Raw genomic sequence first — 18673 nt, forward strand, 5'->3', positions numbered from 1 at the left:
GTAATGAATGATTGTTCTCATTTTTATAAATTTTTGCTCATTTTTCTTCACGCAGTAGTTCATACTTTTCTTTACAGATGTCAATTCAACGGCGCGGAATGTGGTCCAGAAAATTTTACAACTATAGTGACCAATTATGGAGTTTGCTATACGTTCAATTCGTTTTCAATGGAACCGCCGCAAGTTGTGAAAATTCCAGGTAACATTGACATCTATTTCGATGTTCTTAATATCCCAGGTTATCACATTAGTCTTTTATAGATTATATTCGACACAGGATGGCACGGCATAAACGATAGTCTTAACCTTAGTACATATCTACTTAATACGTTGAAAAGAGCGGGAAAATTTGTAAAAATTATGGCGAGTTTGGCGAAAATGTGGATTTTTGGCATAACAATAAGCTATATACGATTATTTGAAAATTTGAATAGTAATGGGCCCACTTTCAGCATAACATGTTTGGTTTGAGGTTATTGACAGACGTGTTGATACTACGCTTTATTCCATACAGTATGTGTAATGTTATAGAAGGCCATACTACGGGTCGTCCACAGATCGTCCACTGTCTAACTTTCAGATTCTCAGCTACGTAAACAGAACAGTATAATAAATCTGGTGTTTCATGCGTTTTATCATTTTGACAAACGCTTCGTTTTCGGTTTCTGTTGCAATTTTTCGTCGTTCAAAATCATGATTAGCTTTGTTCGGGCCTTGCTCAAACAAGTTCTTCATGACAGCTTGCGTCCCAAATGGACACTCTTATCTCCGCAGAGAGTGACATAGAAGCGGTGATGGGAGCTGCCTCAATCCTTGTAAAAACATCTTGTCGCCCCTGTGGAATGTTGGACGCCGAAATTAAATAGATTTTTTAAAGCCTTTTTTTGACCACCATTTTAGAAAATTTTCGTCAACTTTTTCCTACCCCCCTGAAAGTCACTTTGCCCCATTGGCCCCACTGAAAACAAAACACAAACAAAACACAAAACACAAAAACAAAACATAAAACCACTGACTACTACTACGCTACTGCCCTGAAATGACCAAAGATGGCTCAGGTGGAGCACTTATCAGATGACCTGGTTGCATTTCACTAAGCTTTACGAACCTTTGTAAGTCTCAAAATCGTTCGTAACTTACGACGAATCGTATTAAAAGTTCCATTTCACTTAGCTTACGAACGGTACCATTCGTAAGTAATAGGGAATAACTACAGGGACCCTTCGTAACGTTAGTCTAGAATTCGTAAATTAACGAATGGTTACTTGAGTGAAATTGTAGTGAAATGCACCCTTGTTCAGTTCAAACTTATTCACTTCAGTTCAGAAAGTAACCTTTACATGCACGAGGAGGCCGGCAATTTGATGACAAACTGGTTTACAATACCATAAATACGTGTTACATATGGAAGACCATGCATGCATTAGTTATAACCCACTTATCGGCTTCACTAAACTAAGACAGATTGTCAATATAGCCTAATGACGATCATATTTTTTTTATATTAAATACACATTATTTTAAGGTCAACCTCAGGGTTTAAGTGTGCTATTGAACAGTGAAACTCTTCGTCACATACCTGCACCACGGCAAAATACAGGTTTTAAGATACTTCTGCATCCACGTGATGAGATACCTAACTTGGTAGATTTTGGAGTGGAGTTGGATTTAGGCAAACGGACCTCATTGCGCATTGAACCTACAGAGGTAATTTTAACATGTATTTGTCGTGCACTCAGCATAGTGACAAATATTAATTATGCATTGGAGAATATAGATCAGACGGCACCGCCGTCAACAAACCCTGTATGCCACACCTCTATAATAGCTCATCCCTTTTGTTAAATGCCGATTTTTTTCATTTTATGGCATGCAGCTCTCAATTCCATGTGTGTCGGATTTGCACAATAGCCCTTTTGTGAAAAACGAAATATATTACGAAGACCTTTGTTGTTTAATTAGGCCAATAATCAAAGACTTGAACCCAGTCACTGTGGTGAGCTTTGTTGTTCAATTAAGTCAATTATCAAATCCGTGAACCCAGCCACTGTGGTGTGCTTTGTTGTTCAATTAAGTCAATTATCAAATCCGTGAACCCAGCCACTGTGGTGTGCTTTGTTGTTCAATTAAGTCAATTATCAAATCCGTGAACCCAGCCACTGTGGTGTGCTTTGTTGTTCAATTAAGTCAATTATCAAATCCGTGAACCCAGCCACTGTGGTGTGCTTTGTTGTTCAATTAAGTCAATTATCAAATCCGTGAACCCAGCCACTGTGGTGTGCTTTGTTGTTCAATTAAGTCAATTATCAAATCCGTGAACCCAGCCACTGTGGTGTGCTTTGTTGTTCAATTAAGTCAATTATCAAATCCGTGAACCCAGCCACTGTGGTGTGCTTTGTTGTTCAATTAAGTCAATTATCAAATCCGTGAACCCAGCCACTGTGGTGTGCTTTGTTGTTCAATTAAGTCAATTATCAAATCCGTGAACCCAGCCACTGTGGTGTGCTTTGTTGTTCAATTAAGTCAATATTATCAAATCCGTGAACCCAGCCACTGTGGTGAGATTTGTTTGTCAATTAGGCTAATTATCAAAGACTTGGACCCAGTCACTGTGGTGTTACATCTAGGCTGAGTCAAAAAGAAGTAAACTCATGTTTGAGGGGCTGTAACTCGAGATCTGTAAGGAATCTGCTAAAAATGAAAATACCACTGGAAAGAGCCAATTCTACACGTCTATATAAAAAAGAAATTGTTGCAATTGCTCACAGCAAACTCAAGTTATACTCATTTGAATACAACCACCCATTTTTGTAGCTGCACACGGTTTCACTTCCCAAGTAGAGGCCTACCTATTATATTGATTGGTAAGGCGCGATATTCAAATACAAATAAAGTTCTGTGGAAGGTGTGGTTTCAATCAATAATTCCTACATGTTAAAGGGCTCTTTTCAATATGAATTTTACCTCATTTCACTACATTACAATTAAACGGGCCAAATGACAACATGGCACCACAATTTACCGCACGGGAGCGCACGTTTCTGTCGACGAAGTATCATGAAACTACGAGTCCCACTGACGTTCGGCGTCTTTTTCGTCTCCAATTTCCTACAGCTAACCGGGTTTCATGTAAGGGAGCAGTATATAAAAATGTGAACAAGCTCAATGTACATGGGACACTAAGAAACAGACAGCCGGAAGCTTCGGGCAGACCACGAACTGCTAGCTCACAAGTGAACATTGCTAGAGTTCGTTACAGCAAGACCAAAGATCAGCTCAATCCTTTACCCAACATTCCCCAATCAAGCTTCTGCCGGATCGTTCGCAAAGACTTAAATTGGTATGCCTACAAACTATAAGGCCGTCATTGACTTTGTTGAATATTAATTTTTAAAAACCAAAAGTTTCAACAATAAATCCTTTTAGCACTTTGCTGATTCGTCGAAATTGAAATGGATGAAAATCAACCAGCCGTGTGCAGCTACAAAAATGGGTGGTTGTATTCAAATGAGTATAACTTTAGTTTGCTGTGAGCAATTGCAACAATTCTTTTTTTTATTTAGACGTGTAGAATTTGCTCTTTTCAGTGGTATTTTTATTTTTAGCAGATTCCTTACAGATCTCGAGTTACAGCCCCTCAAACATGAGTTTACTTCTTTTTGACTCAGCCTTACAATAAGGGAACAATTAAACCAATAGTTCGATGACGTCATATAAACAAAACGTCGCCATCGAAGTTTTGAGTGGTTCATATTGAGACTGATTAATTTTTATATTACCTATTGATTTCGAATAATAACAAGGTGACTAATTGCTTGCTTGCTTGCTTGCTTGCTTGCTTGCTTGCTTGCTTGCTTGCTTGCTTGCTTGCTTGATTTTTCTTTAAATAGGTCACACGATTACCTGACCCGTATGGAGATTGTTGGACGGATGACGAGAAGGAACTCACCGATCTTCCTGGGCGTTATACGAAGCATAAATGTTTTCTGGAATGTGAAACGGCTTTCATTGTTTCAAACTGTAGCTGCAGGACATTTTATATGCCTGGTAAATTTGCTTGAATTTATATATAGTCTGGTTTAAGATTAGAATTATAAACACCACATTGTGAAATCTATTGATTGCTGCTATTATAAGATCTTCTTACGGTGCTCGAAATCCAGACGTGTCGTATCAATACATGTTTTAAAAGTGAAAGACATTGTGTGGATAGAGGTCATATTCAAAGTGGGGTGTGCTGGAGTGTGTTCATAATTATAGCGAAGAAGGGAGAAAGACCAAGGCACAGTGTCATCGCCCCGATATCTTCATGGCAGAAATCGCCATGGTAGATGGAATCCACCGCCACGCATGGCCATTATACATATCGACCTGTTTAATAGTTTCGCATAAATAGGCTGAGGAACATCTGACTACTGACAATAGCCCCGATTACCTCGGTGACTGGCCTCGCTGTGTGTCAGTTAAGCATGGTATACCATAGGTCATATTCTTTTAGACAACCTTCACGATTGGCCTATACACTGCGCTATATAATTCGGCACATATAAATCAGAATTATTGCGGAATTATTGTCAGTTTTTGACTCAAGACGCAAGCTACTGTCCCAAAGCGCAAGCTAACGACTATCATATCTGTTCAAAATATATATTCATGTGCAAGGAACCACATTTGGTTTCTTTATACGAAATCATTTACGGGTGATATTCATCATTTTCTACACCGGTATCCAAAGATTTTCTTCTCATATCAAACTCGTGCATAGCAAATGCACGTGTATCGATCCCGGGTATTCATTTTAGTATCTCTGCTGTACCAAGTAATTATTAGCCAGGCGATGTCGGTGTGCAAGGGGAATGTATGGAATGGGGGAATTCTCGTGCGCGTCAAAGGCCAACCGATTGTATGGAGGGGTGGGCAAGAGACAAGTTCTTCTCAAGTTCCCCTCACCCCGGCTCGAGATACCGGGACAAAAGTTAACAAAATGTGTAAAGCGCATCTTCCTTTAGCCCGGTTTCAACTGACATATATTTGTCCTCATTGGCCCGTTTTAGCATTAAAATTTCCAATTTCGCCTGCTCCACGAGCATTTGTCTCAGTAAAGTCATTTCAATAGCGGGTCAGCAAGGTGATTTGAAAATGTTGCCCGCCACCCGGATCGACGACTGCGGTACAAGTGCGGAATAATTAACACAAATTGGCACCACCTCTCTCCTTGCAGTAGTCCATTTTTGATACCAGACGAATAATTTTACCAGCATTGATTACATGGGCTAGCTCGGTATTCTTGTATGTGGGGTAACGAAAAACCTCCCATTTACATTCACCCTTGTCCTTCCAGAGGGGCGGCGGCTCATTCGCCGGGAGGGGAAGCCCTGGGGAAGCAGGAGCGTAGCTAGGAGTGGGTTGTGGGCAAGTCAAATTTGTCAATTTTTTGTCCAATTTTTAGTACACTTTACTCTTTGCCGTCCTCATTTTATCCCTGAATTTTCTGGGGGTCCTCTAAGGGATGGGGTATGAACGTTTGGACACATTTTATGGCTAATGATTAAAAATTGATATTTTTGACATTTTACAGTACTCGAAGTAAACTTTATAAACCTAATGATTTATACTTAAAGTGTATGTAGGTGGGATGAAAAGCCGATGATCAATTGAAAATTTTGACCTTTTGTATTGGAGATATGGATCCATATATTCAACATGAAAGGTCAAAATTTTCAATTGATCGTCGGCTTTTCCTCCCAGCTACATACACACTTTAGAATATGTCATTAGATTTGTAAAGTTTACTTCGAGGACTGTTATATATCAAAAATGTGAAAAATATCAAATTTTAATAATTTGTCATAAAATTTGCATTATATTGTGAATTTCAAAAAATGAAAATTATTTGATATCAGAAAGACATTCTTCGTATTCAGAATGCAATTCGATATGTTTGATGTGCTCTCATGTCCCACAAAAAATACTGTCGAAACGCTCATAACGCTCATTCCAGATCCCTTAACGATTCGCTCCTCTTGCACTAAAACGGTAATAAATGTTACCAAACGCTTCTGTGTAATTGTAGGACTATCCTTGCGTTAATGTAGTTGCTACCGTATGCGTATTCGACCTCATTGTAGTTCAGACGTTCAGACGGTTTAAGGCGAGTGCATTACTCTGTTAACACGCTTAATGTATAAAGTAGATTGAACTAAAATAGTGAGTATCTATGCACTCTAAAAAGAGTGAAAATCACTCCAAGAGAGTGACATTTTCACTCTTCAATGACCCCCTTTTTTGCTTGCGGCTACCCAATTACTCCTTTTTTTCTAAATTTTCTAGAATAAAATCATCAAAATGCCAAAAAATAAGGCCGAAACTTTCAAATTTTGCTAAATTTTTTTCAAAATTATGCCAAAACTTTCAAAATTTTCTACCCGATGACCATTTTTTAATATCTTATACTCAATGAACCCCTTTTTTCAAAATATTATACCCAATGACCCCCTTTTTGATTTTGTTTGTACCCAATGATCCCCTTTTTTAAATAACGCTTTATACCCGACAGGCCCCTACTTAGCGACGTCGGTAGGCACATACCCGTCACTTCTAAAGTTGAGTGCTCCCCCCGGAATTTGTGTCATCCAAGTTGCGATACTTTAAATTATTTCTTTTAGTAATGTAATAAAGATGTTTTGAATTGTTTATACTTTACAGGGAGTGCGCCATATTGTGATCCTATAACCTTGGTGGAATGTTATTATACAACGCATAGTAAGTCATTGATGAAACAAAAAATATTGTAACATTCGTATGTGATTCGTAGATTATCGTAAAATCGAAACAGTAATCTTTAGTAGGATACTATGGAATTTGTTATAGTTTTTCAGTATTCATTTTCACTAAATTAGAAAAAGATATTTGGCGTATTATGATTAAAATAAATAATCTTCCCAGGTCAATGATTTGCAACGCGAATGGGTATCACGAATCGTGATGTACATTTAATATACATATATTCCTTTATACATCTGATGCTATAGTAACTACGCAAAAATATTTGAATCCCTCCTACTCGGCTACTTCTATAGGGTACCCCGGTAATCAGGCTTCCATAGCCTGCACATTAAATGAGCGTGATTCATTTATTCTAATAACACTTATAGAAACTGGTGATCATGGTCATTATGGCGTGTACTTTGAATTTGTGGCGCCACTCTGACTTGAATTCTACCCAGGACATGTAGCCAATCAGAAGTCGTCTCTGTCATGTCTGTGCAGCCGTTATTCGTATGATCCTTCTTTCTACAGAAACACCGCCCAGATTGTGTCCTCGAAGTTTCTGTGGGAATTTACTTCAGAGTGTCTTATATCACTACTATAGTATCTCTGATATAGTTGCATGAGAATTCAATGCATTATACGATTATTGTTTCATTGTTCTGTCATCTCATTATAGAGTACTTCAGTGCAAACAAGAAAGATATATGTCACTGTGAGGTCAGTTGCGAGGAGACCAAATACAAAGCGTCCATTTCACAATCAACCTTCCCTTCGGCAACAGTGCCTCAACTTCTAAATATGAATCAAGATTATGACTTTGAAAGAAATGCATTTAACGAAGCTATGTAAGTGTTATTTGTTTTAAGCGAGGTTGGATGGGGTACGGATATCTCTTCAGTCGAGTTACTTGTACAAGGTGAAGCCCGGGGCCGTTGTTCTGACACTAGAGATAATTCGTATCGAGTTCCGTATAAACCGAGCCTTATATAATAATAGATTTATCATATCAGAAAAGTAAAAGAAACTCTCCTCACAAGGTTAAATTTACGTTCAGTAAAAGCTGGGAAATCCCGCTGGAGTTACGACTCGTGCTTCGAGAGCGGGCTAGGCTTAGTAGTCTCAAGGTCACTTTGAGCCTAAAATGTCTGTTCATACTACGCCGCAATTTCTTTGCGGTGCGGTGCGTTGCCGATATATCGATTACTTTTTACCGTAACTCAACGCAACTCGTCGCAATTTCAAGTTAAAATGTATTTAACTTTATTTCTATACCGCAATTCAGTATTTTGCAGTACAATGCAGTGCGGCAACGCGCCGTACCGCAAAGCAATTGTGGCGTCGTATGAACGGACCTTAAGGCTTACTATGCCGCCTTTCGAGAAACTCGCCCATATGATATTAGTATGTACAGACGTCATACGATATTTCATTTGTGTACTGTCACAAAGATAGAAAATTTAGTATTGAAACATTTTATTTTGTGCCGTGCTGTTGAGAATGAAAGAACTTCTTTTTGTTCACGTATGTGAACATTAAAATCTCTTGAACCCACATCGCATATGCGCAGTTTATCCCTTACATTCCCTGTGTCTAGAAAAGCTTATGTAGCACACCAACCTTTTTTCTAAGCATGTTTGCAGTTGGCTACCAGCCATCACATGATTATAATATGCTTTAGTGATTGGTGAGCAAGGTTATTACAATTGTTTACTTAGTGATCAGGTTGCTGAGCATACATTGTAGGAAAAATTTGAAACCGGGTTTTGAAAAGCAAAAGGAGGATCCGCGCGGATCCGCGATTAGGGTCTCAAAACAATCATTTTACTAGAAAAGGAGTGTGTTTTATAAGAACGATCCTCGCATAGGTAAATGACCCAATCCCGGGGGGATCACTCCCATTGTGGCCTGTACACCATCCGCGATAATCAACTTTTGAAAAGCACCCTAAACAAGGATTTAACCCTTGGCTAAAACGACACCCTAAACAAGGATTTCATTCCTAACATCAAATTTCATACCCTAAATTTCATTTCCGCGTATTTAGAAATTGCAATTTTGCTACCCTTTTTTCCAATTTTTCATGTTTTTGACACCCTAAACGCGATACGCGCGTATCGTGCCTATCCACGAAAAACGACCCTTTTTACGCGTTTTCATTATCGCGGATGGTGTACAGGCCTCAATGGGAGTGACCCCCCCGGGGACCCAATTAACAGCAATTAGTGGTGACTACTACCATCTTAAGGGGCTGGGTTTCCCACTGGATGTTTCCCACTGGATGTTTTCAACATCCTTTGGGTGCTCCATGTGTTTTCCTGCTTATACTAGTTCTTCCTCCTTCTCAGCATCCAGTTGTCTAGGGCTTAATATTTAGTTTTAGTCTTCAGGAACACCGGATTTGTCACAATGACTCCCTCTTGCAGGAAGATCTGAATGGATACAGATTAGTCACCTCTTCAGCATGGAAGAACCAAAGGAATGCTGCCACTGGTGGAGTAGGCTTCTTAATCTCACCAAGAGCCATCAATTCCTGCATGTCCATTATTAGTCATAATGAACGGATTATGGAAATTTCTCTGCTGGGCAATCCAACATTCACAGTTCTCTGCTGCTACAGTCCACATAACGAACAACCTGAAGAAGCTGTTATCTCCTTCTACCAAGAACTCTCTTCTACAGTTAATGCCATCCCAGCTCATAACTTACTTATAATTGGAGGAGACTTTAATGCTCAGCTTGGGCCATTGGATGCTCTCTTCACACCTGCTAAAGAAACCAATAGAAATGGCAACCACATGAAAGACTTCCTGCAGGAACATAACCTCATAGCCACAAACACAAGGTTTCAAAACCGCATCAACAGATTATGGACACATAGGCGTCCTAATGGCCAACTAGTTCAACTAGACTTTGTCCTGGTAAGAAAGAAGTGGATCAACTCAATCAAGAATTCACGTGCATACAGCTCCTTCGAGGGTGTGAACTCGGACCATAGGATTGTTTCATGCAAATGTCAAATCAGCTACCGGAAATGCAGAACTTCCATGAAAGACCCAATGAAACGTATTGACTGGAAGAAGGTTACCAGAGACACCATCCTGGGTGAGCAGTTTGTGGTAGCAGTCTATAACCGCTTCAGTTCTCTACACGATGAGCTACAAGAACCCAATATTAGCACCACTTATGATACCTTAGTTGCGGCTAATGAGGAAGTTGCACTGGAGATGCTCCCTAAAAAATCAAAGCAGTCCTACAACATTGCTGCATCAGACAAAGTCACTGAGGCAAGAGATGTCTTAAAGCGTGCATCTATGAATCACAATACTAGATCCACCTGAGCATCACAAAAGCTCCTCGAATCGGCCAAAGTTACTCTTGATAAAGCCTACACAGAAACTCTGGAGTCCTCTATTCAAAAGAAGACAGGGAACTTGACAACCTCCATCATGAATATAAACATGCAGCTTCTTGGGAACTCCTCCGGGAGATAACTGACACCAAATCTGCTCCTGTGGTTAGAGTGAAAGGCAATACATCTGAAGAGCGTCGTGACAACTGGTTTCTACACTTTTCCAACTTACTAGGGAAACCAGAGCAAGACGTAAACCTTGAAGATACGTTCTTTAACAGCAATGTCTCTGACGATCTCCCAATACACACTGGTCCATTTACTATGGAGGAACTGCAAAAAGGTCTGAACAAGCTCAACAAGTCAAAAACACCTGGTCCTGACAACATACCAGCCATTGTTTGGAAAAACCCACTCTTCCATCAGCAACTGCTTGATTTCTGTAATGAAACCATGAAGGAAATAAGCCAAAAGCCTTGTCAAGATCCACAATTATACCTCTCCCGAAGAAAGGGATCTTTCACAACCATCAAATTATAGAGGTATCACACTGTCAGCACTTGCTGCCAAGCTGTATAACACTATGCTGCTCAACAGGATTTCTCCTCATCTAGATCCTATTCTCAGACGTAACCAAAATGGTTTTCGCAAGGGTAGATCAACCACACCACAGATTCTAGCCCTTAGAAGGATAATAGAAGAGCTTAAAATCTCAAAGAAGCAGGCATATATTGTGTTTGTTGACTTCTCAAAAGCTTTCGACAGTGTTAACCGGAAGGCCATGCTGCATATTCTTCGTAATTATGGGATCCCTCAGGAGATTGTGAATGCTATTGCAATAATGTATGATAATCCTTCAAGTTTTGTACAAACAGGTGATGGACCAACTGAAGAGTTTCTCTCTACTGCTGGAATCCTGCAGGGTGACACCTTGGCCCCTTACCTTTGTGTGATAGTGGTAGACTATCTCCTCAGACAGTCGATAGACACTGACAAGTCCAAAGGGATTGACATCATGCCCAATAAGACGAGCAGAGAGAAGAACAAGTATTTAACCGATCTTGACTACGCAGACGACATCGCTTTAACAGCTACGTTATCACAAGATGCCCAAGATCTTCTCTCATCTTTAGAAGATGCTTCCGCCAAAGTTGGCCTCTTTCTCAATTCCAAGAAGACAGAATATATGTGTATCAATGGAGATAAGAACCCAACTCCAATCCTTTCTCGGGATGGCACACAACTCAAGGAGGTGTCGGACTTTAAATATCTTGGTTCATTTGTTGCCGACAGCAAGAAAGACTTTCTGACTCGCAAAGCTCAAGCATGGAAAGCTTGCAACAAACTGCACACCATCTGGCAGTCCAACATATCAAGAAATACCAAGCTTGCCTTCTTTAGAGCCTGCATAGAGAGTATCCTCTTATATGGAAGTGAGACCTGGACAATGAAGAAAGATCTTCAGGACCGTCTTGATGGTACCTACACCCGGCTGTTGATGAGGGTTCGAAATATATCCTGGCGTGAACATAAAACCAAAGCAGAGATCTATGATGGTGTTCCACAGGTGTCCTCCATCGTTGCTCAACGGCGAGCCAGATTTGCAGGCCACTGCTACCGTGCAAAAGACCAAATAATTTCAGATGTCATCTGTATGAGGCTTCCACGAACATGTAGAGGAAGAAGACCATTCAACTACATCGATCTGTGTGGCAAGGGACGTCAATCAAGAAATTAATGACCTCCCAAATCTGATGGCTGATAGAGATTCCTGGAAAAGAATTGTAAACTCTTTCTCGGATGCGTCCGCAAGATAGATAGATAGATAGTGGTGACATAGGCCTAGTCATCAACTTCGGCACAAAAGAGTGGTTTCCGAAAGTTTTTACAAACCAGATTAAAAAAACAATCCCGAGCCGACTTCAACAGCGTCAGAAATAGCCGATATTCATTCCTGAATTACACTCATACCGACACACGCAATATCTATCCTTGTTTAGGGGCAAATTGCAAGCCAATTCCTCAATTTAGGGTGTTTTTATATTGTCTATCCTTGTTTAGGAGGAAATTTCAAACCAATTCCTCTCTTTAGGTGTTTTTTATTTCAGTAAAATCCTTGTTTACGGTTAGTTTGGGATTAGGGTCATATTTGAAAGCCAATTTACGCGGATGTTTACAACTTTTTGTAGACATGAGTGCCCCCCCCCCTCCGGTTTGTGTGAGATCCAGAAATGTTTCCAAAGGTAACGGCAATGTATCAACGAGACAAATTACGCCATTATTATGCGTCTTTTTGTTATCTTTCAGGGGTAGCGGATATGCACCAGCCGTGTACGAACAGGTATTTAGAAATATCACCGAAAGAATCATGTCGTGGATTTCCCTCACGACAAATTCCAACAATGAAACTCTGCTAGATGTTTTCCCGTTTGAGACGATTTTATATCATTTCGGCAACGAAGCGACGAATCTGATTTGGATCATCAATCCGCTGTTGTACGAACATTTGTACGACATTGTAGCGCCTCATGGAACGCATGTCAACGCTTCTTACGGATCAACTATTTACTATACTTATGAACAAACTGCAGTGTGGTCGTTACTTCATTCTGGATTTTACAAAAACCAGTTCGCAAATACTTTGTTTGAACTGTATTATACCTCTGTCGGATCCACGAATCTAACATTTGATGAGTTTGTGGATCACATGTATACTGAATTTCATATGGAGGAAAGTTTTTACGTTTTAATGCGTATTGTGTATGAGGTGAATTACGACGCTCTTACGGAGACACTCAACAGTTTTTATTTGGAGACTGACTTGGCAGTATTAACAACAGATTACATGAGGTATTTAAGATGAAATCATGAAAAAATGTATATTCGAAAATTCGAAAATGTGTTTTGCATGGCGTCGCCGAACAGAAACAACCTCTTACAGTTTGTCCACTCTGAAGTACAAAGTGACAACGCGGGAGTATACAGCGCGTTAACAGTGCGTAGTGCTGCGCCTCTGCTGCAGGTATGCGTGCCTTCAAAGTCGGCACAATGCGTGCGTCCGCTTCGGTACTTTGTACTTCAGAGTAGACTGACTGTATGCATGGTATGTGCATTTGAACTCAAAAATAAAACGCCCCCTATAGTCAGCACAATAATGAAGGCTAATGAATCACGACCTTTAATACAGCCTGTCTCAAGAAAAATTGTGCAAGTGAAAAGCGCCCTCTTTGGCAATTAGAAAATACCGGAGACCTAAGACTACGCCCTTGACGTTGATGTAAGCATTATGTCACAACGGTATTTTCTAATTGCTAAAGAGGGCGCTTTTCACGTGCACAACTTTTTTTGAGACAGGCTGTAATATAGGGTCGATTTTGAAAATCAAGGTAGATGACCATATTGACCGCAAGGTTTTAAATTTGAGATATAAATGATGCAGAAATAATCATTTTATGAAACTAAACTGAAACCGATAGAAAATACAGATTCAAAAGATGCACTCCTGTTGGTTTGCACACCTTTAATATTCAACATCTTCAATCATGGTGAGTGCCACGGACAATGGGGTCTTTCTATGGTAAACGTTGACGTTACAAACCAGCAGGGTTGCAACTTTTGAATTCGTACCATCCATCTGCTTTAGTTCCATAATTTTTTTTATTTCTGCATAATATGATGTCACTGATATCTCAAAATAAAGAAGACAGCCTTTCAGCCATTATGGTCACCTTGATTTTCGAAGTCAACCCTCATTTTGGCCGTAAGGACATGATTCTTGAACTGCTACTTTATTTATTGGTATTCAGGATTATGTGTTACATTTCTTAAACACTTGAGAAAGTTCCTGCAATCTTATTGGTTCTTAGCCGTGTTATATGACACATTCTTAAACACTTTAGAAAGCTCCTGCAATCTTACTGGCTCATAGCCGTGTGATATGACACGATATAACACGGCTCAGCGGCTGCGGTTCGAAGTAATACGCGTATTCGCAACCAATCGGAGGCGCGTAGCAATAACGCGGCTGATCGATTCTAAACCATAGGCAATTCTTTATAAAAATAATTTAACTTGATTAAAATTTGGTATACTTATGATTAATATTTTCATTTGAATTTAAATGTTTAAGAATGAGCCGAAGAAGGTGTCTGCTTTAGCCACTGTCGTGCATATCGTCTTATATAACATTGGCGACGTGATTATTTATAACGTATAATGATGTCGCCTGTGTTATATGAGGCGATAGATGCACGACAGCGGCTTAAAACAATACCTTTATTTTCTAAATATAACACGGTTCAGCGCGAGCGAGTCAACGCGATACGCGTACTCGCTATTTGAACCAGTCAGTCCGTAGCCGCATAGGATTGACGGAACTGATCGATTCTAAGCTCTAGGTAATTCCTTGCAAAATTTAGGATTTAATTTGATTAAAACTCGGTACACTTATGATTAGTATTTAGTGTCAAAGAATGAGAATAAAGGTATTGTTTTAAATCTAAATATAATTGAGATAAGACACACGACCAGATCTTTTAAACCATGTTACCATCTCATCTGTACATTCCTACGTCATTTACAGGGCGACCTATGCTTTCGTAGAGATATACTATGGTGATTTGGTGGTACAACAAATTGAGGAGCAGAAAGACTACGAATTATTTCAGTTTATATGTAAGTATCCTAATACAGGTCAGCGTTGATTCCTCTGCAGGCCTCGATATCTGTAATGGGCTATTCCATTAAAATCCACACTACCCCTGTGGAAGATTTTGGAAATATCTTCCACAGAGGGAGTATGAATTTCAAATGGAATTAACACATTAGCTGCTCCATATGAAACTCACTCTCCCTAAGGGGAAGATTCAGGTTGAATCTTTCTCTGAGGGTGCATGAAATTTAAATGGAGCAGCCAAATGTGCTAATTCCATCTGAAATTCATACTCCCTCTGTGGAAGATATTTCCAAAATCTTCCACAGGGGTAGTGCGGATTTTAAATGGAATAGCCCAATTACATACAGGTCAATTTCAGCCATCTTCTTGTATGCAATGTCTTGACAAGTATTTCACGATTAGTCGTCATGGTATTGTTACAGAGCATAATCTCTTGCTTACCAGCCAGGATTGTGTACCAGTGTCACCTGTCTGGACTCGCAGAAGGCGTTTGATACGATGCTTTGCAAAGTCCTTCTTTACATCAACATAGTTGCGCAGGGGTGTGTGAACTGGAATAGTTTGATCGCCAACAGGCCACACAAACCGATAACTTTGTTTCAAACCCAGCAAAAGTGATTTTAGGAGTTCCGCAGGGTTCTATACTTGGGTTCCTGCATGCGTTTCACGTTGTAATTTTGTATATGAATGGTTACAGTCTGACATCACAATTCTAGTTGAAATCCGTACAGCCCCTATGGAAGACATGATCTTAATCTCTTATACAGAGGGGGCAAATTTCAAGTGGAGTCACCCTTTCAAGTAACCCCATTTGAAATTCACGTTAACTGTGAGGAAGATTAAGGTCATGTCTTCCTTAAACTGTTAGAACACATGTTAAAATTTTAAGCATGTGAATCACACAATGCTTGGTTAAAAGTTTTAACCAACAAGTTTATAACGTGCGTTAAAAACTTGTTCGGTAACATTTTAGCCAACAATTATGTGGTTCACCTGGTAATCCGTGAACTTGGTTAAACTTTTTAATATGTGTTCTAACAGTGTAGCGCATAAGTTCAGGAATATGAACTGGAATAACCCAATGCCGAAATCAGTATTCTGGCGACCATGTGGCTGAGTGAACTTTCTCAAACAATGAAATTATGTTTATGCTAACTTGGAAGTATATAATCAATGCTTAGATTGAGAATGTCGACAAAATATGCCCAGCTGGACCTGTCCCTGACATGAGGTGTCCAAATGGATAGTCTCAAAAACAGTTTATTTCCTTTTTTGCAGGTGACTGGGGCGGTGCTCTTGGCCTTTTCTTCGGAGCAAGTCTTCTTTCTTTTGTTGAAACAATTGACTTTTTCTCGCGCGGGGTTCAAGTGAAAACCAGCACCAGTGACAATATGATTTTTTTACAAACATCGGAAATCGGAATCACCAATCGGTATTTTGATCATGTAAAATAAACTGTTAACTGTGAATTTTGTTCATTTTGAACAATTCCTACGAAAGCGATGTTGATTTACTCACGTTTTAGTGACGTTTCAACACTACAGAAGTGGCTTCATGCACAGATATATCTGTGCTTCATGAGACTGGCAACTCATTACATCAGACTGCTTCCTTTTATGAGTAACAGAAAGCACCGTTACCCATAAAAGGAAATAGTCTGATGTGATGAGTTGCCAGTCTGATGAAGCTACTAGTGTAATGGTGAAACGTCACTAAAACGTGAGTTAATCATCATCATGAGTTTTTGTATCATAGAGACCCAGCAAATACGAAATTCTAGACGACCCAGCAAACCCTGGTGACTATTGCATTTTTGTAGTTTGCATAAACTTAATAACAACTGATGGCGATAACACTGCCCTAAATGATTCATATGATTATTTTAAGAGCAGTTGTAGAATGATTTATATGACCATTTAATAGGAAGACTACTACATGTAGTATCCCAGCAAACACAAAAACGTTTTTAAAACGTTTTAAATAAGTTATATTTTGGGTTTTGGTTTAGATAAAAACGTTTTAATAACATTAAAATGTCGGGTTATATAAAGGCCATGAAATCGTTTAAAATGTTTTGTATGAAAACACACTACAACAATATTTTAAAAATGTTTTCGAAATGTCATTGTAAACTATTTTTGCAAACATTTTTGGTCAAATATTTTGTCGACACTTAAATAACATTATGTTAAAATATTTGCACCCAGCAAACACAGAAATGTTCTTAAAATGTTTTTTACAAAACGTTTTAATAACATTTAACTGTCGGGTTATATAAAGGTCGTGAAAACATTTTAAAAACGTTCTTGTAAATATTTTGGGCAAACATTTTTTGCAAAATATTTTTTCAACCCCAAAATAACATTCTGTTTAGAATGATTTGTACCAAGTTTTCAAAAATATTTTTGGAATGTTATTAAAACGTTTTTATACCTTTTATATAACCCGACATTTAAATGTTTTCTGTAAAACATTTGTGTTTGCTGTGCAGTAAATTACCAACAAATGTTATTTAATGTTATGAAAACGTTTTGTACCATTACTGTACCCTTTATATAACCCGACATTTAAACGTTTTCTGACAACCTTTTATAACCTTTTGCGAATAATGTCGAAAACGTTTTGTGTTTGCTGGGATGTTGGCTTCCCCAAACGTGTTGCTAAGGCTGTTGCCAAGTATGCCTCGGTTAGTGTCCTGATTGGGACTACATCATTTGCAGACAGGCTTACTAAAATCATTAATTTATCTCCTTCATTTTACTTATTATGTTGTATGTATATTTATTCATGTAATGATTTTAAATGCCCTTTCGGTGGCCCAAATGTAATTTGTCATTGTTGAATAAAAGTTTCGATATTGCTGATTAATAGGAAGCAAATGTATACTTCTACGCTACTCAAATTTGGTACACTCACCGGAGCGCTTTCACCGGGTCAACCGGCGTCTTCAGCGGATGTTATTGCTCTGAAGATTGTTGTTGCTAGTGATGTAGTACTAGGACACCTCCGATGACGTCACAGATGTTGATGACGGGAACCAAGGGGGCGGCACAACATCTTCAAGTTTGACATCATCAACATCTGTGACGTCATCGGAGGTGTCCTAGTACTACATCACTAGCCGGTTGACCCGGTGAAAGCGCTCCGGTGAGTATACCAAATTTGAGTAGCGTATAAGTATAAATATGCTTTCTATTTACGTTTATCGCTACGTATGAATATACATCATTATACTGATTAATAGTTATGAAATATGTTTGTATATAATCATCAATATTTATTTTGCTAAAACAATCTTTTGTTTAATCATGTTGTTACTTATCTTAGAAGTAGTTGAGTATTAATGTGTGACAAAACCACTTGTTTTCTCGGATCGACTTGGAACTCTCGGAAAATTTTACTGAAGTGCATATTACTATTGTGCTGAAATATCAGTAAGATCGAAGAATGTTTCCCACAGGCAGTAGATTTTCACAAAATCCTTACTTATTTGCTATTTCTTACTGTGCAACTCTATTTAAGGCCAAGAAAAAAAATTGTTTGCTTGCCCTCAACTGAATTTTAACAATTGGGTCGGTCGGTCGGGATTTTTTATTTTTTTAATTACTAGCAAACTCTATTGTTTGTATTAATTAAGGCTCTTAATATGAAAAATCAGACAATTTTGGTGTCAGAATGAATCAACAAACATTACAAAACAACTAAAATGTTGAACACAAGCTCTAAAATACATTTTTTACATCTTCAGAATGCAACAATTTGAAAAGAAAAAAAATGAAGGAATTTCCAAAAATAGGGTCGGTATTCTTTTGGACAGTAAATAGAAAAAACCCCACTTTTTCTGATTTCCAAAATTAGGGTCGGTCGGTTGAGGGCAA

The 18673-nt window shown here is 38.8% G+C and overlaps 1 protein-coding gene across 1 annotated transcript in view; it reads left to right on the plus strand.

Moving 5' to 3' along the window:
* The window catches only part of LOC140166316 (acid-sensing ion channel 4-A-like), a 53493-nt gene extending 36760 nt beyond the window's left edge, over positions 1-16733 (plus strand). The window contains exons 4-11 of the mRNA XM_072189777.1: positions 78-199; positions 1526-1707; positions 3891-4047; positions 6706-6762; positions 7448-7616; positions 12428-12970; positions 14703-14794; positions 16074-16733. Coding sequence (XP_072045878.1) covers positions 78-199; positions 1526-1707; positions 3891-4047; positions 6706-6762; positions 7448-7616; positions 12428-12970; positions 14703-14794; positions 16074-16249 — 1498 coding nt within the window. The 3' untranslated portion in view covers positions 16250-16733. The remainder of the gene's footprint in view (positions 1-77; positions 200-1525; positions 1708-3890; positions 4048-6705; positions 6763-7447; positions 7617-12427; positions 12971-14702; positions 14795-16073) is intronic.
* Positions 16734-18673: the final 1940 nt, after the last annotated feature.

This window comes from Amphiura filiformis, chromosome 1 (genome assembly GCF_039555335.1).
Source record: "Amphiura filiformis chromosome 1, Afil_fr2py, whole genome shotgun sequence".
NCBI classification, from domain to species: Eukaryota; Metazoa; Echinodermata; class Ophiuroidea; order Amphilepidida; family Amphiuridae; genus Amphiura; species Amphiura filiformis.